Consider the following 27,915-nt stretch of genomic DNA (forward strand, 5'->3'; position numbering starts at 1 on the left):
CAAGATAAAACGTGACATGAGAGAACTGTTGACCTTTCAAAGGGAAGCAGCAGGGCAAACGTGCAGTCCCTATACTTCACAGGCAGTTTTTATACAAGGTGAAATGTTGCCAGCTTTTCTTAAGTGGGAAAGTTCAACTTCATCCCGTTGCTTTGTAGCTGCCCCAAATTTAAAAACCTAACAGTGGTTTTTCTTCACATAGGTAGCTGAGAGATTTCCTTGTTCCTTCTGTGAATACTGGCCTGTTGATTGCCCAAGCTACCCCATTACTAAATTGTTTCCTGCACAACCTTTGATTTATTACCCTTGCACACACAGACCTATGGTCCTCCTCATAAAAAAGATTGCAGGCTCAGATATACAAGCTTACAGGTCATCATCATCTTAATTTCTTTCTCCAGTCTCACATTCCCACTGTGAGGAACAACTCCTACTCCCAAAGCCTTTCTAAAACTCCCCTTAGATAAAACCACTAGATTTCCAGCATCCTGTTTCAGTTAGCCAGAGCTGGGCTGGCACGTGGTCAGGAAAGCCAATATATGGAACAGGCTACGTGTGAGGAGCCCACCTGTACATCCACAGCAGTGGGCACAAGGATGTAAGAAAATAGGTTTTTTTTGTACTGAACGCAAGATATTTTCCCCCCATATAACCTTCCTGGGTTATGAAAACATTGGGCAGCTTCCAAGTAAGTATTCCTTTAAAATAATTTCCTTTTCTTAGGGCAATATTTTATTTGGTTTTTAACCAGGCAATCCCAAAACTCACAATAAATTCGGGATTTCCAGCAGCCTCCTTCCCCTCCCACTTGTGTTCCTCATCCAGGAAAGATGATGGGGCATCTAATCCTTGCCAGCCTTAAAAAGCAGCCAATGTGCACATTGCTCCCAGTCTCTCAGGTAAATGAGTAAACTTGTTTAAAAAAAGATTTTTTTTATATAGTCCCTAAATGCTGCAAATTGGGTAGAATTAATCTGTTGCAGCATTTCATGGCAAAGTGAATAGCTAGAGGACCTGGCACTAAGAACTGGAGCTGGGGGAGATGTATTTTCTTTCTGCAGCCCTGGATACACTTTAAACTGAAGGAGAGAACACGCATAAAAAGGGTAATGTGATGTAAAGGAGGAATATATTTGCAGTGTGTGGATGAATTTAGAAAGCAGGTGTAAAGCCTAAAAACAAAATCAGAAGTATCCAGTTAACTTTGCTAGGAAAGTGACCCCACAAGACAGGAGGAAGCATTACTTAAATGCTTTTAAACTCACTCCTGGTGTCTGGCGATAGTGATTCATTAGTCCCTTTTATGATGTCTGAATCTGCCCTGTTAACTTGGCTTTGACACACTCAAGAGATGAAAATGCAACTTGCTTTCCTCTGGTTATTTCCTTGGAAAGCAGTTCACCGAGGCTCTAGCAAAGGAAGTATTTGCCAAAGTCAATAGACCGTAAACTGCTCCACCTCCGGGTGAAACTTAATAGAGATGATTCATTAGACCAGCTCAGATTTCAGTGGAAGTTTCCCAGAAATGTGAAGTGCTCTGAATGACCCGGTTCTTAACCAAATGATTTGAGAGGTTCCTTGAGGCAACATTCCTTACAAAATACTGCAGAGGGAGCCCGAAGCCCGGGAGTGGTTCAGACTGAGCCTTTTGACTTGGTGTTTGCTGGAGGGACAGGGAAAAAGAGAGAGAGAAAAAAAGAGATGAATTTCTGCTGAGCCTTCAGGGAGGTGTGGGTCACCAGGACATTTAGGACAAACACCCGCTTCGAGACTGTGGGCATGAGATGGCAAAGTGTGTGGCTGCCCTTCGCGGGCTCTCTGCACCATCAGTTAGTGGGGACAAATGGGGGGTGGCTGGAAGGTTCCTCGGGAGGGCTCATGGCTTTCCAAGCAGCTGCTTTAAAAAGCAGTAGGTTCATCCTCCTGCCCTGAGGAGTAAACGTTTTGGTAAAATCTGGTCCTGAACCCCAGGAGACTGAGATGAATTCTCACGGAAACTGAAAAGGTGGTTTGTGTTTTTCAGCCAAGGGAACTGAGCCTTCCCGGCCGGCCCCTCTCCTTGCTCTGCCGTGGGGCTCTGGGAACAGCTGCAGCTTCTCCAGGTGCTGCAGCGCCTCTGGTGTCACCTGCTTTGCTATTAGCGCTCATTAACAAGCGTGCAAGCTGCTGAGCCCGCTTCTGATGACCGTTTATTGCCGTGAAGCAACTTCATCTGACAACTTGCTTTCTGTGAATACAAGTGTCTTGCCTCCACTTTCCAGCCTCTTCCCTGACAGGGCAAGTTCTTGCAGCTGCTCTGCACACCCCAGAACTACTTCTGATCTGGGCCATTTCAGGTGCTGGCTGCACCATGGCTGCTCCAGCACAGTGCATGCCATGCTCAAATCAGAGACAGCAAAACAGCTCTTCAAAGACATCCCTCTCCTTTCCCCACAGGAAGGGCTGCACACACCTGTAGAATTTCCAGTGTTAATACAGGTGTTTTGCTTTGCTTTTGTCCTGAGCTACATCGTGCTGCTTCCTTTTAGATCTCTAAAGCTTAAATTGCTGCTCTTAGTCTAGTCCTGCTGGCTTGCAAGGTGCAAAGGAGGTGCTTCTTTTTTTAGCAAAGCGGAAGCAAAAATGCGGAATATCTGTGCAGGAAGGGGGCCTCAAAATGCAGAGCATTCTGTTGTGAAAATGGATGTGGTGAGGCACCCCCTCTGGGTGGACTGCCTGGCTCTGTCACAAGCCCTGCAGCTAGAGAGGGGAACACTCCTGCCTTTTTGACCATGAGAAACACAATGGGATGTAGTTCCTAGTTGCCTGAGTCCCTAGAAACTGGAGTATTTAGGCACAACAGTGTTTTTATATCATAGAATGCTTTGGGTTGGAAGGGACCTGAAAGACCATCTAGTTCCAACCCCCCCTGCACGGGCAGGGACACCTCCCACCAGCCCAGGCTGCTCCAAGACCCATGCAACCTGCCCTTCAACACTTCCAGGGATGGGGCAGCCACAGCTTCCCTGGGCAACCTGTTCCAGTGTCTCACCACCCTCACACTAAAGAGTTTCCTCCTAACATCCAACCTAAATCTCCCCTCTTCCAGTTTTGATCCATTACCTCTTGCCCTCTCACTACAAGGCCTTGAAACAAGTCCCTTCCCATCTTTTATGAGGCACTTTTGATAACTTCTCTAACTCATCAGACAATTCAGTAGCAAATAACCCAGGGCAAGTTGAAAATTCTCATCCCTGACAGTTCTGAGGCACAGGCTGGACAAACTTCTTGGCATAGACTAGAGCTATTTAATCCTGTAGGTGCTGAGGAATCGTTTCTCTTTTGAGGTCACATGAATTTACACTTCTTTTATTACAACTGCCACTCTCTCTCAAGGCAATTAAAAGCATCTGAATTTGTCTCCAGGATAAGAGCACTATTAAAACAATGCAACCTCCTCCTTATAAGTTGAATTGAGCAGTAAAATGATTTTTTGTTTGTTTTCTTGCTTGAATAAACTGATTTCCATGAGACTTCTTAATGTGCTTATTCAATGCCTCTCATCCATCTTTTGCAAAATCATAACATGCCCATTTTCAGCAAAGAAATTACAGTTTCTGCATTTTATTTTGTAAATGAATTAATCCATCCTTGTTTCTTTGTCAGGTGTTACCTGTCTGTTGCTATAACATCCAGTGTAGAAAGAAGTGCTCGTGTAAAGAAACTGTTTGTGAAGAGACTTAGGATCCTAGGAAAAAACTGTCCCTGACAAAAGGGCCTGGAAGAAATGTCAAATTATTGTGGGTTGAAAGAGAGAAAATTAGAAGCAGAGTGTGGGAAAAGCAAATAAGTAATGAAAAGAAAGTGAACTCCAGCATGAATAGGTTGTATACAGATAAAAGATCTGGCCAAGGAGCAACAACAACAAGCAATAAGTTGTTAACAGATGCTTGAACTTCATATTGAAACAGAAGAAGTGTTGATATAATTCTGTTGATACAGTTCTGTTGTGTTATTGTTGGCAGAAGAAGTTAGTTTAACTTTAGGGGAAGGGTAAATCGTAGACTTTTGTTTGTTTTCTCCAGCTAAAAACCTCTGAGTTGACTTTTTACCTATTTTTGTAGTGAATTTTCATCATGCCATATAAGTATGAAATCATTCAGACAAACATTTCACATGTCAATAAAGCTACGTGTAGATATTAGCCCAGCACATTTCATTCCTCTAACCCCTGCTTATTACTGAAGCTCTGCAACATCAATTTTGCACTTGGAAAAACAGAAGAACAGAGAAAAGAGAAAATGAGGGTTGTCTGCTCAGCAGTGTCATTGTGAAATAAGCCAGGGAAGAAGGAAAAAACCTCCCCAAATAGCAGTGAGTGATCATTAGGTCTCTTCTCGGGCCCTTTCATTTTCTGTTATATCTTCTCCTGTATTTGCTTTGGAAAATACAATATTCTGATCAGCTATACAAAAAGGATAACTCACAATCAGTTATTTTACAAGAAATTGATCCATTTTGCACTAGTTTGAAGTATTCCACCACTTGGAAGTATTTCCTTCCAAGCATGGAATAGTCCTGCACCACAGGACCTCATCCTCCCACCTAAGGAAAGGGTTTTTCCCCCTTTCCTTGCTGAGTCCACACAGCATTGCAGCTGAAAAAGTAACAGCAGGCATTTTTTTGGTGTGTGTGTGGGGGAACGTTCCAGTTCTAATCTCTTCTGTGTTTTAACAGACTCTGCTTTGGACCTGGTCATTTTTCATGGAAGTGGTGTGGAAAGTGTCAGCTTTTCCCCAGGCACATCTCTGCACCCAGCCTGCAGCACAGCTCTGCACAGGCCAGAGAACAGCTCGACCTCCCTGACTTGCTGAAATTGCACTTGAATAAATAGAAAGGAAGGAGCCTGGCCACACCTGCTTGTTTTCTGAGTTAAACTCAGGTGTTGTGAGCTCACTCCAGTGCCTGGGATAGTGACAAACCAAGAGGGGGGGGGATACATTTCCTAAAAACAAGCATTACCTGAGGTAGCTGAGGTGGGCAGCAAAGTTACCCATTAGAACAAAGATCAGGGGATTTTTGCTTTTCCCTTCAATAACGTGCCAATAGAGTGTTTTCCATCTGAGTCATTGTCTCCCTGCCACCCGGGGTTGGAAGGTGTGAGGTTTCTCAGCTCTGATGGCAGGGAGTGCCCTGGCTGCTCAAGCACAGAACACTGATTATCCCCAGCACTCATTTCCTTTTCAAATGTGAATAGTTTTATGCAACCATTCACTGGGCACAGGATATGACTGGGTTGCTTACTCATAGGGATTGAGATATAATAAATAAGAAAGTAAATCTGGTTTCATCATCCCCCTCCCTAGGTCTTTAGGGGGGGGGGAAGTATTATTTAAAGTATGATAAAGAAACACTTTAATTTGAGCTGGTCTGCAGCGTTGTAGGCAGAACCAGACACAAGTCAGCCCCAATTTGGAGTTCATTTTCATACACAAACATAATGGGAACTTGTTGCATTTGTTCCCAGGGATGAAATGGCCACGAAGGAACGTGACTTACTGAGGGAGGGATGGATTAATACAATACACATCATTTCTCTATTTTCCTCACAGTCTGTGTACTTTAGAAGAAGTAAGGAAGCTTCTCACACCACAGCTTTGCCTGCCTGGCCTCACGTCCTGCATTTTCTTTTTTGAGAAGCTCTTGTTCAGAGATGCAACCAAAATTAAATGACTTGCAACACCAGACCCAAGCTCACCCTCTCTTGTCTCTCAAACATACAAATAAACATTTGGCTTTGCTGTCATTTACCAGTTTTGGAGAGAGGCTTTTTAAAGCAGAAGTAGCCTGAATTACATCCTTGCCAAGTACCTGAACCTGCAAGTGATGAACTGGCATTTCTCAACCACAAGAGGACCCAGAGATAATTGCCAGCTTAGCTCCACAGCTCTCTTTGGTCAGAACTAAAAGACAACCACCATAAAGACGTGGAGAAGTTTGGTTTCAGAAGTGAAATTCAAAAAGAGCAAAGTGAAGAGGTTTAGTAGAATTTCAGAACTGACTCTTGGTTTTGCATCTTTCGCTCTTTGAAGCCAGGAAGAAGATGTAGCTCCAACTCACATTAATTTACCCTCAGGACTTTCACTGTTCCTTCCCTGCTCCCAACTCCCTCCAACTCCCAGCAGTGCCTGAGTAAAATACCTACATGACTCTAGGAGTGTGGCCCAGAATCCTCCAGCCTGCAGAGCCATTCCATTCTGCACTGGCTCTTGCTGGCCTGACAGGTTGGGCAGTAAACCTGGCATAGTTTACCCTGCTAAGATTGATTACTTTCCCACTTGATGGTTAATTACTTGTAATTCCCTATCTTCTTTACCTACAGATGTATCTTGAAGATTGATACACTAAGAAATGTGAGCTGCTCATCTCATTCCATGCTGCTCCCAGGACAGATGGAAATTCCACGTGTGAGCCCCGTGCTGAGGTGCAAAGGTGCCGTGTCCCTCCAGAGCAGCCCAGGAAGATCAGCCACTCACCTGCACTTGGTCTTTGGGCCTTGAGAGACTTACCTGCTCCAGAACTGAAGGCCTTGGACCAACTGGAGCCCAGCTTCAGTGTTGGAAGTTCTGTAAGAGTTTATAAATCATTGTGATCCATGTTAAAAATAAGGGTGTTTGTGGACAAACAAAGAAGTTCGTCCAACCTGCATCTCAGAACTGTTGGGCATGAGAATTTTAAGCTGCCCCTGAGTTATCTGCTGTTGAGTTGTCTGGTAAGTTAGGCAAGTTGTCAAAAGAGCAGAGGAGATGTTCATTTTTGATTGCCAAGGATCATGGTATTATTTGCAATTCAGCAAGGCAAAGCCACCAAGCCCCCCTGATGCCAGAGGGGTCTTCTCTTTCTTCCTCTGTTTTAATCCATTTCCTCCCAAAGGACCAAAGCCTTCCAGCTTTCCTCTGAGGACAATTCCAACAGTGTTGCACTGTTTGCAGGATGAGATTGCCCAGCACAGAATCACTGCAAATGGCAAAGGCTGCCTGATAACCCTACCTACACTATGGCCTCACCTCAGGACGAGATTCTTTTTCCAGAAAAACAACTTCTGCAGTGGATCTGCCACCTGCCTTGGATCTCAGAACATCGGCCTTTTCTTCCTCCCGTCCCTATATGTACCTTTTCCCCAGCCTCCATCTCTGACATTTCAACTCGAGAAGATGGCCACTCTTTTTTCCTTTGGAAGTAAAAATAAGGAATAACCTTTTCTTCTGCTCTATGGAAGGTTGATTAACCTGCATTTAACTCTTGCTCTGAAAACCAGACTTCCTTTGGCTTCTAAGTTTGTTCAGCACAAGCACTCTGCTAGCTATTTTGTGGTTTGATTCTTTTCCTCATGAGCATCAGGATAGAAACACTTCCCATTTGGGCAGGAATTTTTTCACACAGGGGTTACTAAGCAAGATGAAAACTATGACCTCAAAACCTTCACCATTGTGTAGCTAAGTTGACATGACTCTGTCATGCCCTTGATTTTCTGAGCCCTTTACCTAGTGGAAACTACCACAACAGTGTCCACGACTCTTTACAACTCATCTGCATCAATATATTTTGGCTTTAGCTGATACTCTGAGTTGTAAAATTAGAGTGGCACTAATTTTTATTAGAAGTGGAACCAAGAACTCAATCAGCAATGCTTAGTCTCATGCAAAGTGCACTGCAGTCAAAGGGAATCAAAGGAAATTCTTTCTTTGGCTTCAGGTGGCCTCAAATCAGGCATCTCGCACAGTATTGGAAAATTAAGGAAAGAGCTTAAAATTAAAAAGAAGCCACATTAATAGTTTCTTCTTTAGAAAGGCCTGCTGGGCTAAAAAAAAGGAGGTTAAAAAAAGAACTTTGTTTTTTCTCTGCTGTAGTAAAAATGGCATATTGTGTTTGATCATGGAATAAATAGTACTCAAACGTGCAAAGAACTGAACCCAAGTTTGAATGGAATCCATATAACATTTAAGACATAGTTTTTCTGTGGCAAAAATTGTTGTTTACCCTGAAAACTCTATATGAAAAATAGAAATGCACACATCTATGAAATTTAGGAGAGTTCACACTCCTGAGATAACAAGATGAAAAGCAAATTGATTCATTATTGCTTATTGGAAATCACAACAGCCAAAAAGATCATTAGCAGCTCAAGACCAGAAAGGACAGAGGGTCTAAAAATAGAAATGTATCTGTGCCTTAACTTGAGACTTACTCACCCTTAAGCTATTTAAGACTGCAAAATATTTGTAAGACAGTATCTTAGGAACACAACGAGATGGAAACCCAGACGATTCAGACTCGTCCTGCCCACACACCAGGGTGGGTATGATCTCCTCAGATGCACCAACCCAAGTTGTCTCTTTGCCACAAACTTTGGGGAGCAAAAAGCAAACATTGCATTTTACTAATGGTTCAAAAGTGGTGCAGGCAGCCACTGCCAGCTGTAATCTTCCCTACTATTGTCTGCATTTCCTCTTGGACCAAGTACACCAGGATAATGATTTTTCTGATCAATACTTTGATACATTTTGGCTTTTTAAAAATAATTTTCTCTTTGCTCAAAGCAGGGCTGTGAAATGGGCTTTTGTACTTACAATTGTGCAGCTGAAGCATGCCAGGAACAGCCTGAATGCACATCATGGAGATCCTGTCAAATCAATCCAGAATTCAGCTGTAGTGGTACAAACACAAACATTGTTGTCCTTCATCAAACCAGGCCCCTACAGTAGCTCTGTGTTATACTGAGGTATTTTCAGTCATTTCTTGGTCACTTCTGGATCCCTGCTTCTCTGTATTAACTTTCTTTCCTCCCCCCACTTCTTCCAATGAATTCTTACTATCATAATCCTGCCTCAAATTTGCTGCTGGTGAAAACAAACCTTGTTTCTCCTCGCATCATAAATATTAAAAACAACTTTCATGAAAAGTACCACAAGCACAGTGCAAATCTCTTTCTGGAAGGCATCATCCTGCATCTCATGAGCTCGTTATCTACTGGTCTGTCTTGAAGAACTGACAAAAGCAAATGAGTTACCAACTAGGAAGTGATTTACCCGCTTCTGGTTTTCACAGTGAGAGAACAAGAGATAATGGATGGATCAAAACTGGAAGAGGGGAGATTTAGGTTGGACATGAGGAGGAAGTTCTTTGCTGTGAGGGTGGTGAGACACTGGCACAAGCTGCCCAGGGAAGCTGTGGCTGCCCCATCCCTGGCAGTGTTGAAGGGCAGGTTGGATGGGGCTGGGAGCAACCTGGGCTGGTGGGAGGTGTCTTTTCCCATGCAGGGGGGTTGGAACTGGATGATCTTTCAGGTCCCTTCCAACTCAAACCTTTCTCAGATTCTACGATCTCAGAACAGAATTCCCACCTTCTCACTAAATTTCGTTAGAGCATTAATATTTTCTGGCTCGAAAGGCAGAATTGGTCAGAAGGGTCATGCTTTGCCTTCTCATAGAACAGCTAAACAGGAGAAGAAGCAAAAACTGGAAGTAGCAAGTCAGGTTCTGAGCCCAGCTTTGCTTGTCTGGGTCCCACAGGGCAGCACAAATTTAATACACACAGGGTAGCCTCTCTGCTTCCTGAGCTACTTCCCTTCAGAGCTGCATTCAGACACAGCTGAAGAAATCCCCAAGTCTCATTCCTTCAGTTTTACCACTTCATTTTTTTCTTTTAAGAATTGCTACATTTTTCCCATCAAAATGAACAAACCCAATATAATTATTCCTCATTATGGGAGTCCAAGGAGGACTGGGAACAGAACCTGCCCCACAGGAGAAACTCTGGCATATTTTTTTCAAAGAAGTGTTCCAAGAAAAAAAAACAACAACACAAAAACAAAACCAAAGAACTAAACCAGATTTAGTATATATTTGCTTTTCTTAAAAAATGATTCCATGAAAGAGTTTTATAGTTATCTAAGTAGTAATACAGGTTGTTTTTTTTATATATATATATACAAAATTCCATTTCAAACAATTTACTGTACAAAAGAAAGTAGAAGCAACTGTTACTATTCCATGATTTCAGCAAATAATGAAAAAGTCTGGTAAGTATTTGTTCAGGATATAGTTCTACCATTTTACAGGAATGTCAGTATTAAGTTGGGAATTCTGTCAGGTAAGTATTTACAGTTGAAATCCCCTTCAAGGATGCTCCCCTAAGATTTCTCTTCAGAATAGGTAGTTCATGTTTGGCTTCCTTCTGGACCTTTTGGGCTACCAAGGAATGAGAGGAAGAACACTTTTTCTGCAAGATCTCTGTGTGGAATTCTGCTGCATTTATTCCCACTCACAGTCCTTTTGCAGTCAGTGGGCCTGAGCTGGTAAACATTTCCTACCAGGCATAGTGCTTTCTGTGGGAATAAATCCAGCAGGATTTGGCCGTACAGTAGTAAGCTATCCTAAGTTAAAAAAATTTAAAATAGTGACATTCCTGCAAGTCAAAATACAACAGAAACAAGAGTTAACAAAATATAAGCCCTTTATTAATAAAAATCTTTGGTTGGATCAATATTTTAAATAAGCTTCAAGAATATTTGGTTAATACCATTTTCTTCCACATAATTTCTTTTCTGGTACTTTCTCTGGACAGACTACAGAAAAATATCAATATCACATACTTTAAAACAAATAAATATATCAAAAGCTAAATATGGTATTTTCTTTTCTTTTTTTTTTCTTTTTTTTTTTTAAGTTCTAGCATTAATCTTTAAATTAGTTTGGCAAAGAAAAAAGAAGAGGAAAAAAAGAAAAAACCAACTTCTTTTGAAAACAGCCTTTTGACGTTTGGTTTTGTAACAAACCATACAGTAGTTAGACTTTAAAGAAATCTTTTCCTTTTTATTTTCTGTTTCAGTTTTATGTTTGCAATGCAAGTGCCATGGACAAGACAGAGCAAGAAAAGAAATGAGGTTAATTGCACCAATATTATTTGGAAGTGCAGTTTATCATTTGACAAAGCAAAAACTCAAATGGACTACGCTTAAAAAAAAGATCTGTACTGATGGATTCAGGCATCTTAAGTGAGGATTTTAGACTTACACTTTAAGGAAGCTCCTTGCACAAAAGGCAGAGTGTTTTAAGACAAAAGAAGAGTCCTGTAACTAACTGAAGGTCTGGTCCTGTAGCCCCAGTGCAGGCAAAACTTCCATTAAGTGGGACACGCTGTGGATTTGCTCCTCTGGCACAGCCTCTGGGAAACACCACTGAGCAGCAAAGTCTGCAGGAGCCATGGGGAGCAGGCTCCTTCCTCCTGCAGAGGACAGAGGGCTACAGAGAAACAGCCAGCTGAGATGGGGATGTGCCACACCTGGGGGGATAAAAGGGCATTTCCTCAGCCACAAGGAGGCCCAAGTAGGAGGTTGGGCAGGGTGAGTCACTGTGGCTCTAGGTGAGCTCCTTAATTCAGGGCACTGAGCAAAATGTTCTGTGATCATCTACTTGCTGAGAGGAGCTCCCAAATTGTGCTGCTGTTGCTTGGCCATGAGCTGCTGGCTGAAGGACTGCTCAAACATGGCTGATGCAGCCTGGGGCACTGAGGTAGCTTCATCCACATCAGTTGTTATTTGATTTAAAAAATAAAAGCACACAAACTTTTCCTGATGGACTAGCCTGATGTTTCTGAAGAGAGCAGTGCCTTGGGGAAGGTCTGGGGTACACAGCAGATGGCCGCTAGTGTCCCACACACCTGGTGGACTCTCCAGCTGAGCAGGAGCTCTGCTTGTGCCAGACCTGCAGGTTGACACCTTGGGAAGCCCATCAGTCAGGTAGGCTCGGGTGGTTTCTCTCCTGCCTACAGGAATACTCGAGCACACGCTAAAGCTGATTTTGCATGGACTCGACGGAGTTATCCCAAGGACCTTCAAAGCCTGGGGTTCCGAAAACACTTCAACTTAGTAGTATTATTATTCCTTAGAATTTACCTTTACATAGTTAATGAATAGGCTAAAAGGTCAAATGCTCAGAGAATATCTCTATCAAGACCTACTAAGTACCTGCATTTCTGAATGGACGCCCATGTCAATCGTGTTCTCTATCGATGAAATACAAAAATTCCCTGCATTGCTGCTTGTGCAAAAGAAAAAAACCCAACATTATCAGAACTAGAACGTGGTCCTCCATGTTTGCAAGAAGAGCATTTCTCACAAAGATGGGAGCAAAATGGCAGCACATCCTTCAACATGCACCAGGTTGTCCATTCATCGAGTCCTGCCCTTGACGCCGTGGCTTGTGTGTCAGTGGAATGCCCTGATGTCCTCAGCTCCTTCCTCATCTATACATCAAGAGGATAGGAATGGCAGGAGGACAAGCTCCCACTGCGGCTCCTGGAGAGTCTGGGGCTGTGATTGTTACAGTTTTCACCTTTTTTCTTGTCCTTGTCTTTCCAGGTTTCCAGCATTTGCAGCTTCCCTTGCTCTTCTCTCATGAAGACCTCCACCATGAGAACTTTCTCTTTATGAATCTGCTGACTAATGTCCTTGGGAATGTCTGGGATAATCCAGTCAACAAAGTCACTCATAAACATGACCAAGTTCTGAAAATGAAATTGTGAGAAAATGTCAGCAAGGTGGAATGGAAGGAGGACTAGAGGGGAAGGAGCCGTTTTTGGTGCCCTTAAGAAAGAAGGATGAAGAAAGGACAGTGTTTTGAGTTGGGCTCAATGGCTTCATGTCACAGGCCTGATCCTGAGCCAAATTCACCTCAATTTCTTTTTCCTGCTAGAAGTAGAGAAAAATGCCAGGCAGAGAGCTCCCTGGTTTCTGTACAAATACTGTCCCAGCCACTTAGAAATCCAAAGGAAATGCTGCCGTTGCTCATCCCGAGCCTTACATGAGGAAGGCAGAGGGAAACTGATGAAAGCTGGTACAAACCCACTCCAATGAATTGCTTGTGATTTAAAAAGGGAGGTCCTCCACAGAAGGACACATACTTTGTCAAGAAAAAAAAAAAAAAAAAAAGAGAAAGAGAGAGAGAGAGAAAGAGAGAGAGAAAGAGAGAGAGAGAGAGAGAGAGAAAGAGAGAGAGAGAGAAAGAGAGAGAGAGAGAGAAAGAGAGAGAGAGAGAAGGAGAAGGAGAAGGAGAAGGAGAAGGAGAAGGAGAAGGAGAAGGAGAAGGAGAAGGAGAAGGAGAAGGAGAAGGAGAAGGAGAAGGAGAAGGAGAAGGAGAAGGAGAAGGAAAGAGAAACAGGGAGGGAGAGAGGGAGGAGGAGAGAGAGAGAGAGAGAGCGCACGCAAGAGAGAGTGAGAGAGAGAGCGAGCAAGAACAGTTTTGAAACAAATTGGAACAAGCTGGTAAGATGAGGCAGATTTAGATAATTTATGTTGTAATAACCAGCCTCATTCTTGCGGCCAAATCATGTCAATTAGTGAAAAATCACAAGATTTTGCCTTCTTGTTCAGATATGGGATAAACTCTTAACTGGAAAATTTGGGGAATTTAATTTCTTTGCCAGGTCTAGAAATGAGTTTGGATGAAATTTGTACTGTGGATTTGTTGATGTCCTACTGGAGCAACTGGTGGGACCTCATTGGTATCAGCCTTGTGCTTTGCTGCTCACTAAGGTCAGTAAGTTGCTTCTGCATCAAATCAAATTCATTCAGGGAATCCCTGGGGATAAATTTTTCCACTGGGGATACATCTGGTCCTGGGTGGGTGGGAGGAAAAGGGTGAATGAGAATGGGCAAATTTCTTCACTCTTCCATGCAACAGCTAAGAAAGAAGGTATTTACTTTGGCCTAATACCTTTTTTCCAAAGGTGGCTTAACACATGTGGCTGAAGAAATACAAGAACTCTTTTTCTTTCTCATATAAAAAATGCCTGCAGTAACACCTACCTGGAAAACTATCACAAATGCTAATCTTGCTGCTAGGACAGCCCAGAAATCCTTTGAAATGTCATATTTGTTTTCAGACCAGGGGGGTTCTCGATAATCTTTGTATCTGCAAAACAAGACTCAATGATTATCAGTGATGTCCCTGGGGAATTTTAGCACCCTGAGGAATTAACACCAAACAGACAAACCAACCATCTAAAAGCAAGTTCACTATTACAGCACAAGGTGCTACTGACCTCTCAGAAACAAGACACAGCTGAAAGCCTCCCACGAGCCTTTGAGTTTTACTCAAAATTCAAGGTCTTCCACCTCAGCACCCTCTGATTAGTACCAATAATTTCAATTTTGCATAAAGATGGAGCTAGCTACACAGCTCAGGTCATTTAGTCCAATTTTATCCAATGAAGATTGGATAAAAAAAATATATATGTTTTTCCGACTAGTTTTAAAGACAAAAATACTGATCTCAGATCCATAGTGTTTTGTGCAATGTGATGTTCTCCTTGTTCATGATTAGCAGAAGGTCAGAGCTAAATTTTGCCCTACAGAGGGAGAAGGTGAGATTTTCCCTTAGCTGTGGCCTACAGAAAATCTATGAGCTAATCAACAACAGCTTGTTAGAAATTAGAGAAGGAAAAATACACTACATTTAAAAGCACAACATCCTCTCAGTGTTTTGACAAACTTAGGGCTGCATGTTTTCAAACGATTTAAAAATCCCTGGAATATGGAAGAAATGATGGGATGGGAAGAAGAAAGCAAATAAACCTGGTATTTCTTCATTGGATCAACACTTCCATTCTGGAAGTTCTTTGCTAAAACCATGTTTGCCAGCCTCCTTTATCTGATGCCCAGAGATCACCAGAAAGAAACCAGGAGAAAGTAAGAGCAAGCAAAGCTAAAAGAGATGTAATTTTGGCTGCTTTTTTTCTGTAATCTCAGAGTGACTTTCTGTTTAGCAGTCATTTCAGCAGATTAACTTGCACTATTCAAATTTCTAAACATCAATTAAACAATAATAATACAGTTTAAAAGGGTTGTTTTTTTCCTGGTCAGTTGGTGTAATATTTTAGTATGTGTATCAAAACAATCTCTTTTTCTCCCCTGGAATGTCTCTTCCCTCCTGATTCTCCTCTTCCCCTTCTTACCTCCACTGCCCCCCTTTTCAGTTTTGCTGCTTTGAAAGCCTTTCCTATTATATTTGGCTTTGGTCCCCAATTCTAAGTGTTAAAATATTTGTCTTGAAGCTGATGCATATCTAAGGAAGCCTGGGCACAGCATGGACTTCAGCACTGACCTAGATTGCTTCATAAGCTCAAATATGCAACAATCATTTTCCTTTAAAAATGCAAATGATATGTAGAAATTGTTACAGGCATGCAGGCTTCCTGTGCAATGGCACTTTCAGTGGGTCTTAAGATCCAGTGCAGATAAGGATGCTGTGAGTCTCATCAGGAACTGCTACAGAAACTGGCCAAAAAAGAGAGGTGTACTGTGAAGTGATGGGCATTGTATCAATAGCATGAGATGCAACGACAGGACATCAGAGGAACATTTTGTTCCTTTAAAGCATCACTGTGCTATTGATCATCTCCTTTCCTGACAAAGGGAATACTAAATAATTAGGAAAAAATTCTATAGTGTGAGGGTGGAGAGACACTGGAACAGGTTGCCTGGAGAAGCTGTGGCTGCCCCATCTCTGGCAGTGTTGAAGGGCAGGTTGGATGGGGCTTGGAGCAGCCTGGGCTGCTGGGAGGTGTCCCTGCCCATGCAGGGGGTTTGGAACTAGATGGTCTTTAAGGTCCCTTCCAACCCAAACCATTCTATGATTCTGAGATAACAATAAAAATCTTTGCACAGACAGACACTGCATTTAACAATTCTAATCTCCATTTTCCAAAAGAAGCTCCACATCCAAGCAATGTGGTTGCTTAATATGGAAGCTGAGACATTCAAGTCAATGGATCCACCCAATATAAAAAGCTCCCCAGGAGCTATAAAGGTAGTGAAAATACAAGGGACCTGCCCCAGGAATGTAAAAAATTGCCCCATTCTTAGTCAGCTGTGAAAATACTTAAAATTAGGTGTTGTTCAAGAGAGTACCTGCATATCTGAACCTCGTAGCCAAGATCCATGGGGTCGTTTGGAGCTGTTCCTGCTTGAAAATCGCTGACATTAAAAGAGGACAGGGTATGGTTGACGAAGCCATGCATGGTGCCATTCTCACTGTACATGTACAGGTACACGAGGCGTGGAATGAAGTCGGATGTGAATGAGATCACAAATGCCTAAGCCACAAGAGCAAAGAGTGAGCACAGTCCTCAGGTTCAGTCCATCATATCCTCAAGTTAAGTCCTGCCCAAACGACTCGCCCCACTCACGGACTGCTTCAGAAAACAAGGGGCTGGGGGAGACTGCAGCCCACGGGGCCCTAGAAATGGAGTATTCACTGCTGGAACAGGGAGTATGATTGCAACTCTCCCGAGCTGCAGAATATCAGATGGAGTAGTTCCATGCCAACTGAGATGTCTGTCTGGGTCACAACTTGAACTCCCCAGAGAGTGCAGCAGCTGTACACCCCCCCCGCCCCCAGCACCAGAGGAAAGCAAAACATGGTGCTGCTCCCCCATCCCCATCTTGTCCCTGGGGCATTGTCTAAGGTCCAACTGATGGACTTCCAAGCACCTTTCTGTCCTGCAAACAACCGACAGTGAATTGACTCTGCAAATTCCCTTTGCACCGCAAAAGGCCGTTCGTTGTGCGTGGAGAATTAGAGAATCTCAACTCCACGATGAAAGGATGAGCAGACTGAGCCCAGTTTTATTTTTGTGGTCACAGAAATTGCATTTTATTTGCTTATTTTAAAAAGGCTTTCTAAAAACATCACAGAGAAAATGCAAGACAGCCAATTCAGCTGCGTTCTTCCTAACTTCAGCCTTTCTCATTTATCATTATTATGAAACATTCTCACGGGTATAAATCTCATGTACATGGGGAACAAACACAGTACAAAATGTTTTACTTATTTCATGATAAAGAGGGGTAGTGCATAGATCAGAGAGGGAAAAAAAACACTGATAATGATGGAAAGAGACTACAGCGAAGAAAAGAGGAAAGAAATAGAGACATTGTTTCCAAAGGAAAAGAGGAGAAATGGTAAAAACAAGTTAGGGCAGCACACCAAATAACCAAAAAAATGGTTTGGCAATAGCACAAGAGACAGCTGGGGCAAAGTGAAGGGATTTCCAGTCTGGATAATGGTGAAAAAACCCAAGAGGGCCCACAGGCACTTGGACATCAGTTCTGCATGGCCCCTATTTTGCTGCATTATGAACATGTTTCCAGCTTGTCAATCAGATTTATTCTCCATCTCATCCAGGTGGGATGCAGTGAAGATCACCAGTGTGGATGTCTACTCATAGAATATTAGATTAGTACATAAATGGATATATTAAGGTGTGCAAAAATGGTCTAAGGGCTGGGATGTTCACTGTGGAGGTGAACAAAAAAACCTTTTCATGGATTTTTCAGAGGTGTCTGTTTGAGAGCAACACGGTTTGAGGCCAGGTTTTCAACACTGTGCTCTGATGAGAAGTAATTCACATCCAGTGAATTCTGACCCTAAACAGGTTTTAGCCCTGCAATTAAAAAATACAACATCTTAGTGGTAGCATTTCAAAAAGACCAAAGCAAGAAGCTGTGGTCTTGCTTGAAGGGCAAAACTGTTTTATGAAACCATCCTGGAAAAAAGCTGCAACGACTACTTCTTATTTTATATTGTTGCTACTACTCTCACAACTTTAAAAGAAACACTCCATCTGATTCTCTAAAATCTCAGAACATTTCTAAATCACATACTTTCACTTGATTTTAAGGGATTTATGCTGCAATAAAACTAACAGAGCAGAATGGAAAAGCCAGCCTGTTGAATCAAAATTGTATTCATGTTGAATTACTTACATTTATGATGACAGCAAGTTTTCCAATACCTCTGAGGATATTATACCAGATTCCTAAGGAAGGAGTCAAATATGTAAATACTGTTGCATTCATTAAAATTAGATCAATTACATTTTTAGTTAACAGTGCTAGGTACACTTATGGCTGGACTGAACTAGAGTCATATTTGAAATAAAAAAGGAACAAAACATAAGAGATTAATTTAATGACCTCTAAGCAAAGGGAGCCCAACTCTGTCTTCCAAAGCACTTTTTTTTTTTTTTTAGGATTTAAGCTAAAAGCTGCTTTGAGGAAGAGGAGGGCAAATGTGAGACAGTGGAATGCTGGCATAGGTAGAAAAGAAAAACATCATGAAATTTCATTCAAACTTCTCAAATGCTTGAGGAGAAAAAAGAAAGCTACAGGTATGGAGCTGGATGTTCCACACATGTTGTGCAGAACCTAGCACTCTATCAGTTTTAAGTACCTGAATCTGTTTCAACACCTTCTCATCACTAATTATCCTACCTCAGCTTCCAGAAAGCAAAGCTTCAGTGGAGCCACTCGATGGGATTTTTCCATTTGCATCTGGGAACCGTTATAGATACGTGTGTCCTCAGCATGGACTTTGTGTATTAACAACCAACCCCAAACTGACTTAGGTTCAACCCCTCTGGATTTAGACTGAGGATGATCCATGAAGTCCAACAGTTCTGCCCCTTCCCCATCTCCAGATCTCATTCCTCATGGAAATGCTTCTCTGAAGTCTACATAAATTGCTGGGTTAGCGTACATGGCTATGAATCCTCATGCCTGGCCCTCTAACAGTCTCCTGGTCATTAGTGACAGCTTGGAAATTTCTCCTTAGTTGAAGTACTCAAACTGGAAGATCAAGTCTTGATGGAAAAAATCCAAGGCTGCTTCCAAATCCATGTGGTTACAGCCCTGATGAGCCACTCTCCTATTCCGGGTCTGGAGAGGAAGGCAGATGTAGAAGGCTTTGCACAGTGTGACATCCCTGGAAGATTCCTCCAACCTGGCTGAAGCCCTTGTTTGGGAACTAACTCATATCTCATATAGCTTTGGTTTTCTGTCCCAGCACACACAAGCCAGCTGAGACACAGCACAGAAGTGAACTTCAGGAATAGATACTAGAGGATCAGGGGAAGGAGGGATGGATCTCTGCTTGCTGCCTTTAGCAGGTGGGACCTTCTGCCTTTCCTGATTCTGCTCATGCCTGCCCTAAGAACTTGTCTGGTTTGTCTGGGGCCACCTTGCAGTCTCTGAATTTGGGGTAGCTCTGAAAGAAGTGGGGTCCTTTCATCCAACAAGAGCGGGACTGAACTGTGATAAATTGCAATTAACACCATCTCAGAAACAAAACCAAGAAGCTCCAGAAAACCAAAAACAACCAAAAAAGCCAACAACCCCCCACCCTAACAGCAGCAACCTTAAGCCTGCAGCATCAAATGAGCCAGGCACAAAACACCCTAAAAGCAACACTGTGGTCAAGGCAGTAACATGACAAAACACGGGGTGTTCTTCAGCTCTGGGGTGATCCTAAGGCACAAGGTTGAGCCCAAGGAAAAACTCTGCTTCCATGGACACTGAGTTTGGGAACAGATCATAAACTTCCCTGTTCCTCCTGACTGGCTCTGTAATATGGACAATTATTTTAATGACCTTTTTACTTGTTAAGTGACCAACATTTGGGAGAAACAGCTTCCTCAGCACGTACACCCATAGCTGTCAGCCCCTGTGGTAAGGAGAGGACAGCTCTGCTGTCACTGGACAACCACAGAGCCCAGTTCCAGCTTTCAAGCCTCCGACATTCCCGCTGAGTCGGTACAAAGGGGATACATTTACCCACAGACTTTTGAGTCTCCTCTTATTCCCAAGTGTATTTCTCCAGCCCAGTCCAGAGTTATTAAATGCAGAAATTTTTGCTTCTGCAAGAAAACTGCATTGCCAGGAAGAGCTGTTAGTGTGCAGAACCATGCGAGATATTTCGCTGTTGTATTGATCATTTTGATGTCAAAAGTGATATTATTTACTTAATAAAATATTTATCTGGGTTTAAAATGCTGGCCTTCCTATTTTAAAAGTAAAGGCTCCATAAGTTATGACAGTTCACAGTTAAGCCACAGCCTAATGTTTTGAATTTTCCTATAAATATCTTCCTGTTAATGAAACGAACTCAGCATAACAATGTCCTGCCATCAGTCCAGGGATAAACACAGGAGAATAACAACAGCCCTGTGCACTTACCTATATCCTTTGCTCTGACTGCTACTGGTCTCCTCAGCTCAGTAACAAATTTCTTTGCATCCAGACGGATTTCAATGATGTTGTTCAACAAAGCAAACAAAGGCGCCAGCGGGAAGGACGCGACGAACAAAGTTACAAACCCAAACTGAATGACTGAAAAGAAAAAGCAACCATGTCAGTGGCTGTGGGCAGTGTTGCTCGAGGGCAGGCAGTGCCATCCCCCCAAATTCTAACCAGAATACAGTGCTAGGAGCATAAATCACATTTCCCACACCAGGCACAGTTCACTTGGCTGCTGCTCCGTTGGGATATGAAAGGGCCAGTTGCTCCTCTGGCAAAAGGAAGGCAGAGAAGCCAGAGGGATGGGGAAGCTCCTAAACCAATTTTGCCATTGGGGAGGCTGGCACAGGAGTGATCTTGTGGAGTGGGATTGAGGCAGTGACTGTTAGCTCTACATAAACCTGCCATGCTCCACCCAGCAGGTTTTTAGCCCTCACTAATCCCACTATGAGCTTCCCCTTCTGAAGGATAGAAACTTGTGGGCTTTGAAAAGGACACGGCTGATTCTCTGTGATCATCTTTGCTTCTGTTTGATGAGGACATTACACTGATGTCATGCTCACCTGGCCCTGTTCTCGTCCCATCTTTCTCATCCCCTGTTGTCACCAAACGCTGATCTCAGTAACTGCATCTTTTCTTAATTTTAGGAACTGACAGCATGACCTTGTATTTTGTACCATTAAATTTCAATCAGTTTTGACTGCTCTGAACATCAAGGGCATCAGATACTCTAATTGGCCTCTGCATTTGCTGAACAAGCCCATTTTGGGCATTAGTGCACTTCATTATCCTTTACCACTATTTTTGCCTCGTCACTCCTTACAATACTAAATAAAGTTGCCCTTCTAAGACAAATACTTCAGGAATGCCTGATCTTGTAGCAAACCATCATGTTGAACAGTTCTCAGCCTTTCCAAGATTGAAAGTAGGAAAAGAAATGTAGCTGTACAGCTGCAGCCAGGTAGAGCTGATACCCAGTGCTTGAATTCCATGTAACTCACTCAACATAACACATTGTTTGGAAAAAATAAATGTATGTGATCTGTCCACTACAACCTGGTCTATCTAGAAGCTGGCACATCTCTCTCTCAGAAGGTTTAGTCCAGATTTCAGAAAATAGATATAATCTGGTGTGAGAATACAGAGGAAATTATCAAATCTGACTTAAGCTATTTATTTCCAGTGTTGGGTGCAACTGATGAAAAACCCAGCCTCACAATCTCAAGTTTATGCCACTTAATCATTCGCATTTGAAACCTGACAGCAATGTGGCACCTGCCTTGAAAGAAAATATCTAAAATATAGTAGTAAAATAAGGGCTGATGAACAGCAGAGAGCACAATTCATCCCTGAAGCAGCCAGTGGTTGGCTGAAACATGAGACTGTACACTTCAATAATCAAGTTATGCCTCAGCTCCATTGAATCGACAGTTCAAAACCTCAGCCCGCCATCCCAATTACCCAGAGTAATTATGGTTTCAAATGCCTTCTTTCCACCTCACTCACTCATTTCCATATATTCAGGGGTAAGTCCAGCAAAAGGCTCCAGGTTATAGTCCACTTCATAACGCTGCTTTTTCTTCAGGTGCTCTTCATGGTCTAAAGATCGTCGACGCTTTAATTTCAAGTAGCGTATAAATTTCTTCATTTTCCTGGGACAGAGGGAAATGATTCAGTTCATGTGTCATTCCAGTCACAGTGCCTGGCTTTTTCAAGTATTCCTTATTAACAGTCACAACAAGCTCCACACCTATTTTTTACAAAAACTGTGCAAGAGCCACAATAGTCAAAAGTACCAGGGAGAAGCAAATACAGGTACTGAAACATGGTTATAATTAAATGGCATGTTAATTATTACAGCTCCTGCTACCCAGCAGGAAAGCAAGAGATGGCCTAACACTTTTCAAAGCCATCTGCATTGCTGGCTGAAGTTGCAGCAAGGATGCAGGTATTTGCAACACACAGCTGACACAGGTTTACTGCAAAAATCTTGTGTGTTGCAACCTAAAAAACATGTGGTTACAAAGACCAAACAAAAGCAGCTACTTACGGGATGCCAATCTCAAATAAATTGTTCTGGATCAGCTGCTTGCCCAACATGATAATACTCAGCTGGATGCACAACTCCATCAGGCAACCACCTGGAGCACACTAGGATGGGCAGAGGAAACACCAGTCAGAACAGAGAATTGTAGAACCAAAGAATGGTTTGGGTTGGAAGGGACCTTAAAAATCATCCAGTTCCAACCCCCCTGCATGAGCAGGGACACCTCCCACCAACCCATGTTGCTCAAAGTCCCATCCAACCTGGCCTTGAACATTTCCAGGGAAGGGGCAGCCACAGCTTCTCTGGGCAACTTCTTCCTTTGTCTCATCACCCTCACAGGAAAAGAATTTCTTGATAATATCTCATCTAAATCTACCCTCTTTTGGTGTTTTCCCTCATCCTGTCACTCCATGCCCTTGTAAAAAGTCCCTCTCCAGCATTTCTGCAGCCCCTTCTGGCATTGGAAGGTGCTCTATGGTGAAGGTGCTCTCTTCAGAGCTTTCTCTTCTGGCTAAGAATCCCGAACTCTCTCAGCCTGTCTCCAGAGCAGAGCTGCTCCAGCCCTTGGATCATCTTTGTGGCCTCCTCCGGGCTTGCTCCAAGAGCTCCATGTCCTTCTTGTGTTGTGGACTCAAGACAACAAGTGGATGTTGGGGACAACATCTGGCAGGGGCAGCTGGTGCTCCCAGCCAGTGTGATCACTGGCAGGGTGAAAGGCAATTACCTCTTCCATTCGGAAAGAATGGAAAATGTAGACGTAGTCTCCTGGACGTCCAACAAATCTAGGGCACAAAGGATGAAATTATACACATAACATATATATATATACACATTATACTTCTTATATCTGATTCGTGAAGTTATTTATGTAAAACTCAAAGCCATGGAGTGAGACCACCTACTGTTTAGCCTTGAAAAAGCAGAAGAGAATCATTATCTTTTCTTTAGTTTTAGAGTAAGGTAAATAACTCAGTAAAACTGCAAGTCATGGGTCCAACAATGTTATAGGCATATCTTGGCAGAAATCCTCCAAGATATTCCTCATCTCTGTTGCACTAGCCAGAAGGTGCCACATGGAGTATTCCTTTCAGCCTAGTGCTTTCTTGCTGGTTGCAAGAAGAGAGAAGATACTTGCTGTGATTAAAGTTAAGAGTAGTAGATAGACCATGGTTAATAGCCTGATGGGGGATTGTATCTGAACATAGTTATCCTAACAAAACAGCTTTAACAAATTTGAACCAGCAGAGTACCCGGTCCGTGCAGAGTTTTTGGGTCAATATTGAGGAGTTTTCAAATTAAATTTACTTCATCATCTAACTATGGTCTAAGCTTAACTACAGCTGTCAGGTAAGCAACAGGCTGAAACCCTGAGCAGCCTTTTGCTTTACTCACCGGCCTTTGAAGAAGGCAACGTAGAAAATGGGTGTGTAGGCATTGACAAACTTCAGCAGGAAAGCCTTAAAAATCAGCCTCTCTTCAAAGTTCTTGTCAGTTTTTGGCACCTCTGGAACCAATAGGACATGGGTAAGAAACACTGAGAAATTACTGTAATACTTCAAACTCTTATTGACATGGACCGTGGAAAACATCAGCCACCTTTTAAACAAACCCCCCCTAGGTATTCTGTGATTCTATTACATTTATAGCAATATAGATATATATAAAAGCAATAGGGCCTCACTGAGGGCAGTGGTCAATCTTGAGGATCCCACCATTCAGATGTGTTACAACAGTAATTCTAATTTCATTCCACATCTGGCTGATCTCCACAATAATCATTTGCAGATGGGCAAGAAAAACATATCTGAAGAGATTTCTGGACCTTTTATCACTGATGCTTTTTGGAAATGATGAATTTATTTTTTTTCTGCAGTATTTTTTTGCACTCAGTTTTGTATTTCTTGGCATGTCTTGCCAAATGAGAAATGGCAGAAAACAAAAATAGTAATTGTGTGATATAGAAGAATCAAGTTCAAGATTAAGTGGAGGAATTTCTGCTGTACCCTCATCCCCTGTAACCGGATTAGTGACTGGTGCTGCCACTGCTAAAGAAAAGCTTTTAAAATAAAGCTGATTCCATGTGTGCCCTTGTATTTGTAAGGAGCTGCTTAGACCTTTAGCTGCACATTTGAGTTTCCTGGGCTTGCTCACCACTTAGAAGTTCATCGTGAGAACCAGTAAGTGGGGTTCTCTCCTTTTAAATGGCTCTAGCACGTGCCAGTGGAGGATGTAAACCTACCGATCTGAGTCAGCCACCTTGCAATGCAGCCATAGACTTCATCCAGGATGATGATGACAACCAAATTGATAATGACAGCAGTGGCAGTGACAGTGACCCTGACGCTTGAGCGGCCCGAGGGAGTTGAGCTGATGGCCAGTGCTGCTGCAGTTGAGATCCTGTAGATGATGACTCCGAACACGATAGCAAACGTCAGCCCAACCTGCAAGCAAGGACAGCACAGCCTCTGAGGGAAGATTTCACTTTAAATACTTTGTTGGGACTTAGCAATGACCTTAAAAACGGGATCTCTGGGCCACATCCACAGCCCACCCCATTCTGCATTAAGGCTTCAAATCACCTGGATGGACCGTGGGGAAAGATCCTCTTTTGCTCATAAATTGATCATCACATGAGAAAATTGATACGATCATGCTACAATCACATGCAAAAGGATTTTAAAAAGGCACTTAAATGTAAACTACTTGCTTACATTAAAAGTATTAATGGGTTTCCTTTCAGCCCCAACAGCACCAGCATTTATGTATGGTATTTGTTTTACTATAAAAGAAAGGCAGGGTTGAAGCAGAGAGGAGTACTTCAGCATAAGTTCACACACAAGCCTTCAAATATCCTACTCAGGCTTGTTATGCTGTCATGATCCTAAACTGGAATTAAATCTGATTAAATCAACACATTTCCTGACAACATCAAGGTGTAAATTTTGTACTGCTTCAATAGTGGCATCATTTAAAAATGTGATTCTTCTAAGGTACCAGTTCTTCAGCTCAGAAGATCAGATTTCCATTCTCTGAATACAAAAATATGTAGAAAAAACAACCCTAAAACAGAATCCCTGACTCTCCCCCCCCGCAAATGAACTTAGTCTGGTGTATTCTACCTTTGGAAAGGGTTTAAGCTTTTTTTATCCATCTGCCCACCTGTTCCATGTCTTGGATTATTATTACTTCCTTCAAAACCAGCTTTAAATGCTGATGCTTTATCAGCAAACAGGAAAAGGCTCTTCTCATCATTATTTTACCTTTTTCTTGAATTAAGCTCTCTGCTTGCAATTCTCCTGTTACATGGTATAACCTGTACTTTGACTGATTTATTAAAAACCCTTGCAATCAGGATTGCAATTGACCACACAATTTCTTTTGAAATAGTCTGGTTTAAGAGCAAGGCCATTCTCTACTTTCTGACTACTTTCTGAGAGGATTTTCTCATACTTCTTTTAACTTTCATCCCATCAATGGTGGTGCCAATTTCCATTTCTGTGCCCTGATTTTTCCCCTAGCCTATTGAGGTATTCTTATTTCTTTACTGGGAAGAGATGACAAAATAGAAATTCAAGCTCTTGAAAAGATTTTAGATTATAAAACAATACAATGCTTGGTTTTTTTCATTAGGGAAAAGCCACTGTGAACCACATCAATCTGATAAAGTCTGTCATGGCTTCACTAACACTTCCATCACTTCTCTTCCATACAATGACTCATTGACATATATTTCAGGTTTTGCTGGTGATGCTTACCATGAAGATAATGCCAACAAAATTGGTTAAATAGGCTGGAAAACGATCCTTCCACGTCAGTTTCTCTTTGTCTGTCTAAAATTCAGGGAGAGAGAAAAAAAGGGCACATTCAATAAAGACAGAGAGTGTGATTTTGCACATGTGACAAAAACAAAGAGGGGGGGGAGGAAAAAAAAATAGGCTAGCAAATGCACAACCAGTCAGAAGATGGAAGGACACGGTGTTTACAGTTACAATTCCACACAGGCAAATTGTTTACTCTGTATCTAGGTTTGAACTGGTCAAGCACCTCCTCTGTGAGTATAAATAAACCAGATTTTTCTGTATACTTTTTGGAGGAAACATGCAAATAGGCTGTCACAAACCATGAAGTAAGATCTCTCTTACTGTTAAATATTTTATTTTGCTTTCCCTAGAAAAATCCTCCTTCTTCCCTTCTCCCTCCCCAGTTAATGTTCGCAGCTTTGTAGTGGCTGGTCCCACTGAAGCAGGGATTAAACATGCTACTGGGTAACTCCAAGGTGAACACACAGTTAGGCAAGGTCTGGATTTGGTGTGAGATAAAACTGGGAATTCCCTCAATACGAGTGATTTTTTTAGCTACCTGACTCTCCACGTGGTGTTCAACAAACCGCACCAATAGGAGTGAAATGCACACGTATAACAGCTCTTTCTAGGCTACCCTAAATCCAGTCAACCAGCCACGGCCTGAATTTGGGTATGAAAATATCATTTAGAGCAGTGTTGCTTGCCTTGAGTCCTTCATAAACTTCGAAGCCGGGAATTGTTTCTAAACACCAGAAAATAAACAGCAAAAGGAACATCAGGGCGGATGACGCACGCGTTAAAGCGAAGGGAAAATTGTTACTCAAATGCCATTTTTATTACATGCACGTTGGCTTGGGGCAGTGCAAGCAACTCTTTCAACATATGGCCCATGCTCCACTGCAAAATGTTGCATCAGCCCAGGGGGTTACATCTAAGGTTAGCCATGCAGTGCCATTCCCAGTGCATAGGAACAGCGTCCCAAAGAATGCTGAGGAAACAAGGGGAGGAAGGGGAAGAAACCCAGAACTGGATGTGAATATTAAACAAAGGTTCAACAGCCAAAACCAAACTGATTTGTGTCTTCCATAATTACTCATAATTTGAGTTTCTTCATAAGTTTGAATAAAAAGAACCAATTTCACCCCAGCCACGACTGTCTTAACTCTTTGTCTCCATTGGTTTGCTGTCTCTTCTGGAAAATACCGACGCTTCTGACGGCAGCCAAAGGGAACAGAAAGAGGAGCAGGCAACACAGGATTACACAGCACTGCTAAATTCATCTCTACCCTCTCGACTGACTCAGCATACCCAGCAGTTTAGCCACAAGTGGATGCTCTAGTAGTTTGCTTAAGGCTTTGTGTTGCAGCTCTAGGTAAATAAAACATAACAAAAGACAACACTCTTGCCCCAAATCCTGGGGTTGATCAAGCAACTCTGCAGAGGTTTTTCCCTTTTTTTTTTTGTTTAGGAGAGTGTCTTTTTTTTAATCCCCTTTATGATGTATAAAGAATGTTCCAAAAAAGATTTTCCTTTAAAAAATATTTTTTCAAATGGGCTTCTCTTGACAAATATGAGCAATTTCTGGTTTAGCTTTAGGTTTTTTTTCCTTATTAATATTTCCCACTTGTCTTACAACTGTTGAATTTGAACTTTTAATGCTCCAGATCCCAAGGAAAGATAATTACTGAGTCTTTCAGAAAAACCTCCTTTTCTCACGTTTCCCAAATTAGTAACATCCAAATTGAACACAGCCCAAAAAGTTATAAATAGTCTGGTTAAAAATAAATAAATAATAGGATCCTCTCTTAATTGCTCAGCTTTCATACTCTGATATTTTGAGGCCACCATTCATTAATAGACCCTACAGTCTTCCACATTTAGGATCTGAATTCCTAATATACCCAAAAGTACAGTGAGTTGCAGGTTTTCAGCAAAATATAATGAGGTCTGGA

The 27,915-nt window shown here is 42.2% G+C and overlaps 1 protein-coding gene across 3 annotated transcripts in view; it reads right to left on the reverse strand.

Moving 5' to 3' along the window:
• Positions 1-9,863: 9,863 nt before the first annotated feature.
• Positions 9,864-27,915, reverse strand: part of ANO1 (anoctamin 1) — an 82,670-nt gene continuing 64,618 nt past the window's right edge. For 2 of the 3 annotated variants that reach the window (XM_051621667.1, XM_051621666.1), the window contains 11 exons: positions 25,916-25,990; positions 24,400-24,601; positions 23,553-23,664; positions 22,885-22,942; positions 22,164-22,264; positions 21,620-21,765; positions 20,054-20,206; positions 17,807-17,859; positions 15,950-16,134; positions 13,847-13,952; positions 9,864-12,546 (listed from right to left, as the gene is read on the reverse strand). In XM_051621667.1, coding sequence (XP_051477627.1) covers positions 12,286-12,546; positions 13,847-13,952; positions 15,950-16,134; positions 17,807-17,859; positions 20,054-20,206; positions 21,620-21,765; positions 22,164-22,264; positions 22,885-22,942; positions 23,553-23,664; positions 24,400-24,601; positions 25,916-25,990 — 1,452 coding nt within the window. In that variant the 3' untranslated portion in view covers positions 9,864-12,285. Of the gene's footprint in view, positions 12,547-13,846; positions 13,953-15,949; positions 16,135-17,806; positions 17,860-20,053; positions 20,207-21,619; positions 21,766-22,163; positions 22,265-22,884; positions 22,943-23,552; positions 23,665-24,399; positions 24,602-25,915; positions 25,991-27,105; positions 27,175-27,915 lie in introns of all 3 variants that reach the window. The other variant, XM_051621665.1, reaches the window with a different exon arrangement.

This window comes from Apus apus, chromosome 5 (genome assembly GCF_020740795.1).
Source record: "Apus apus isolate bApuApu2 chromosome 5, bApuApu2.pri.cur, whole genome shotgun sequence".
Lineage (NCBI taxonomy): Eukaryota > Metazoa > Chordata > Aves > Apodiformes > Apodidae > Apus > Apus apus.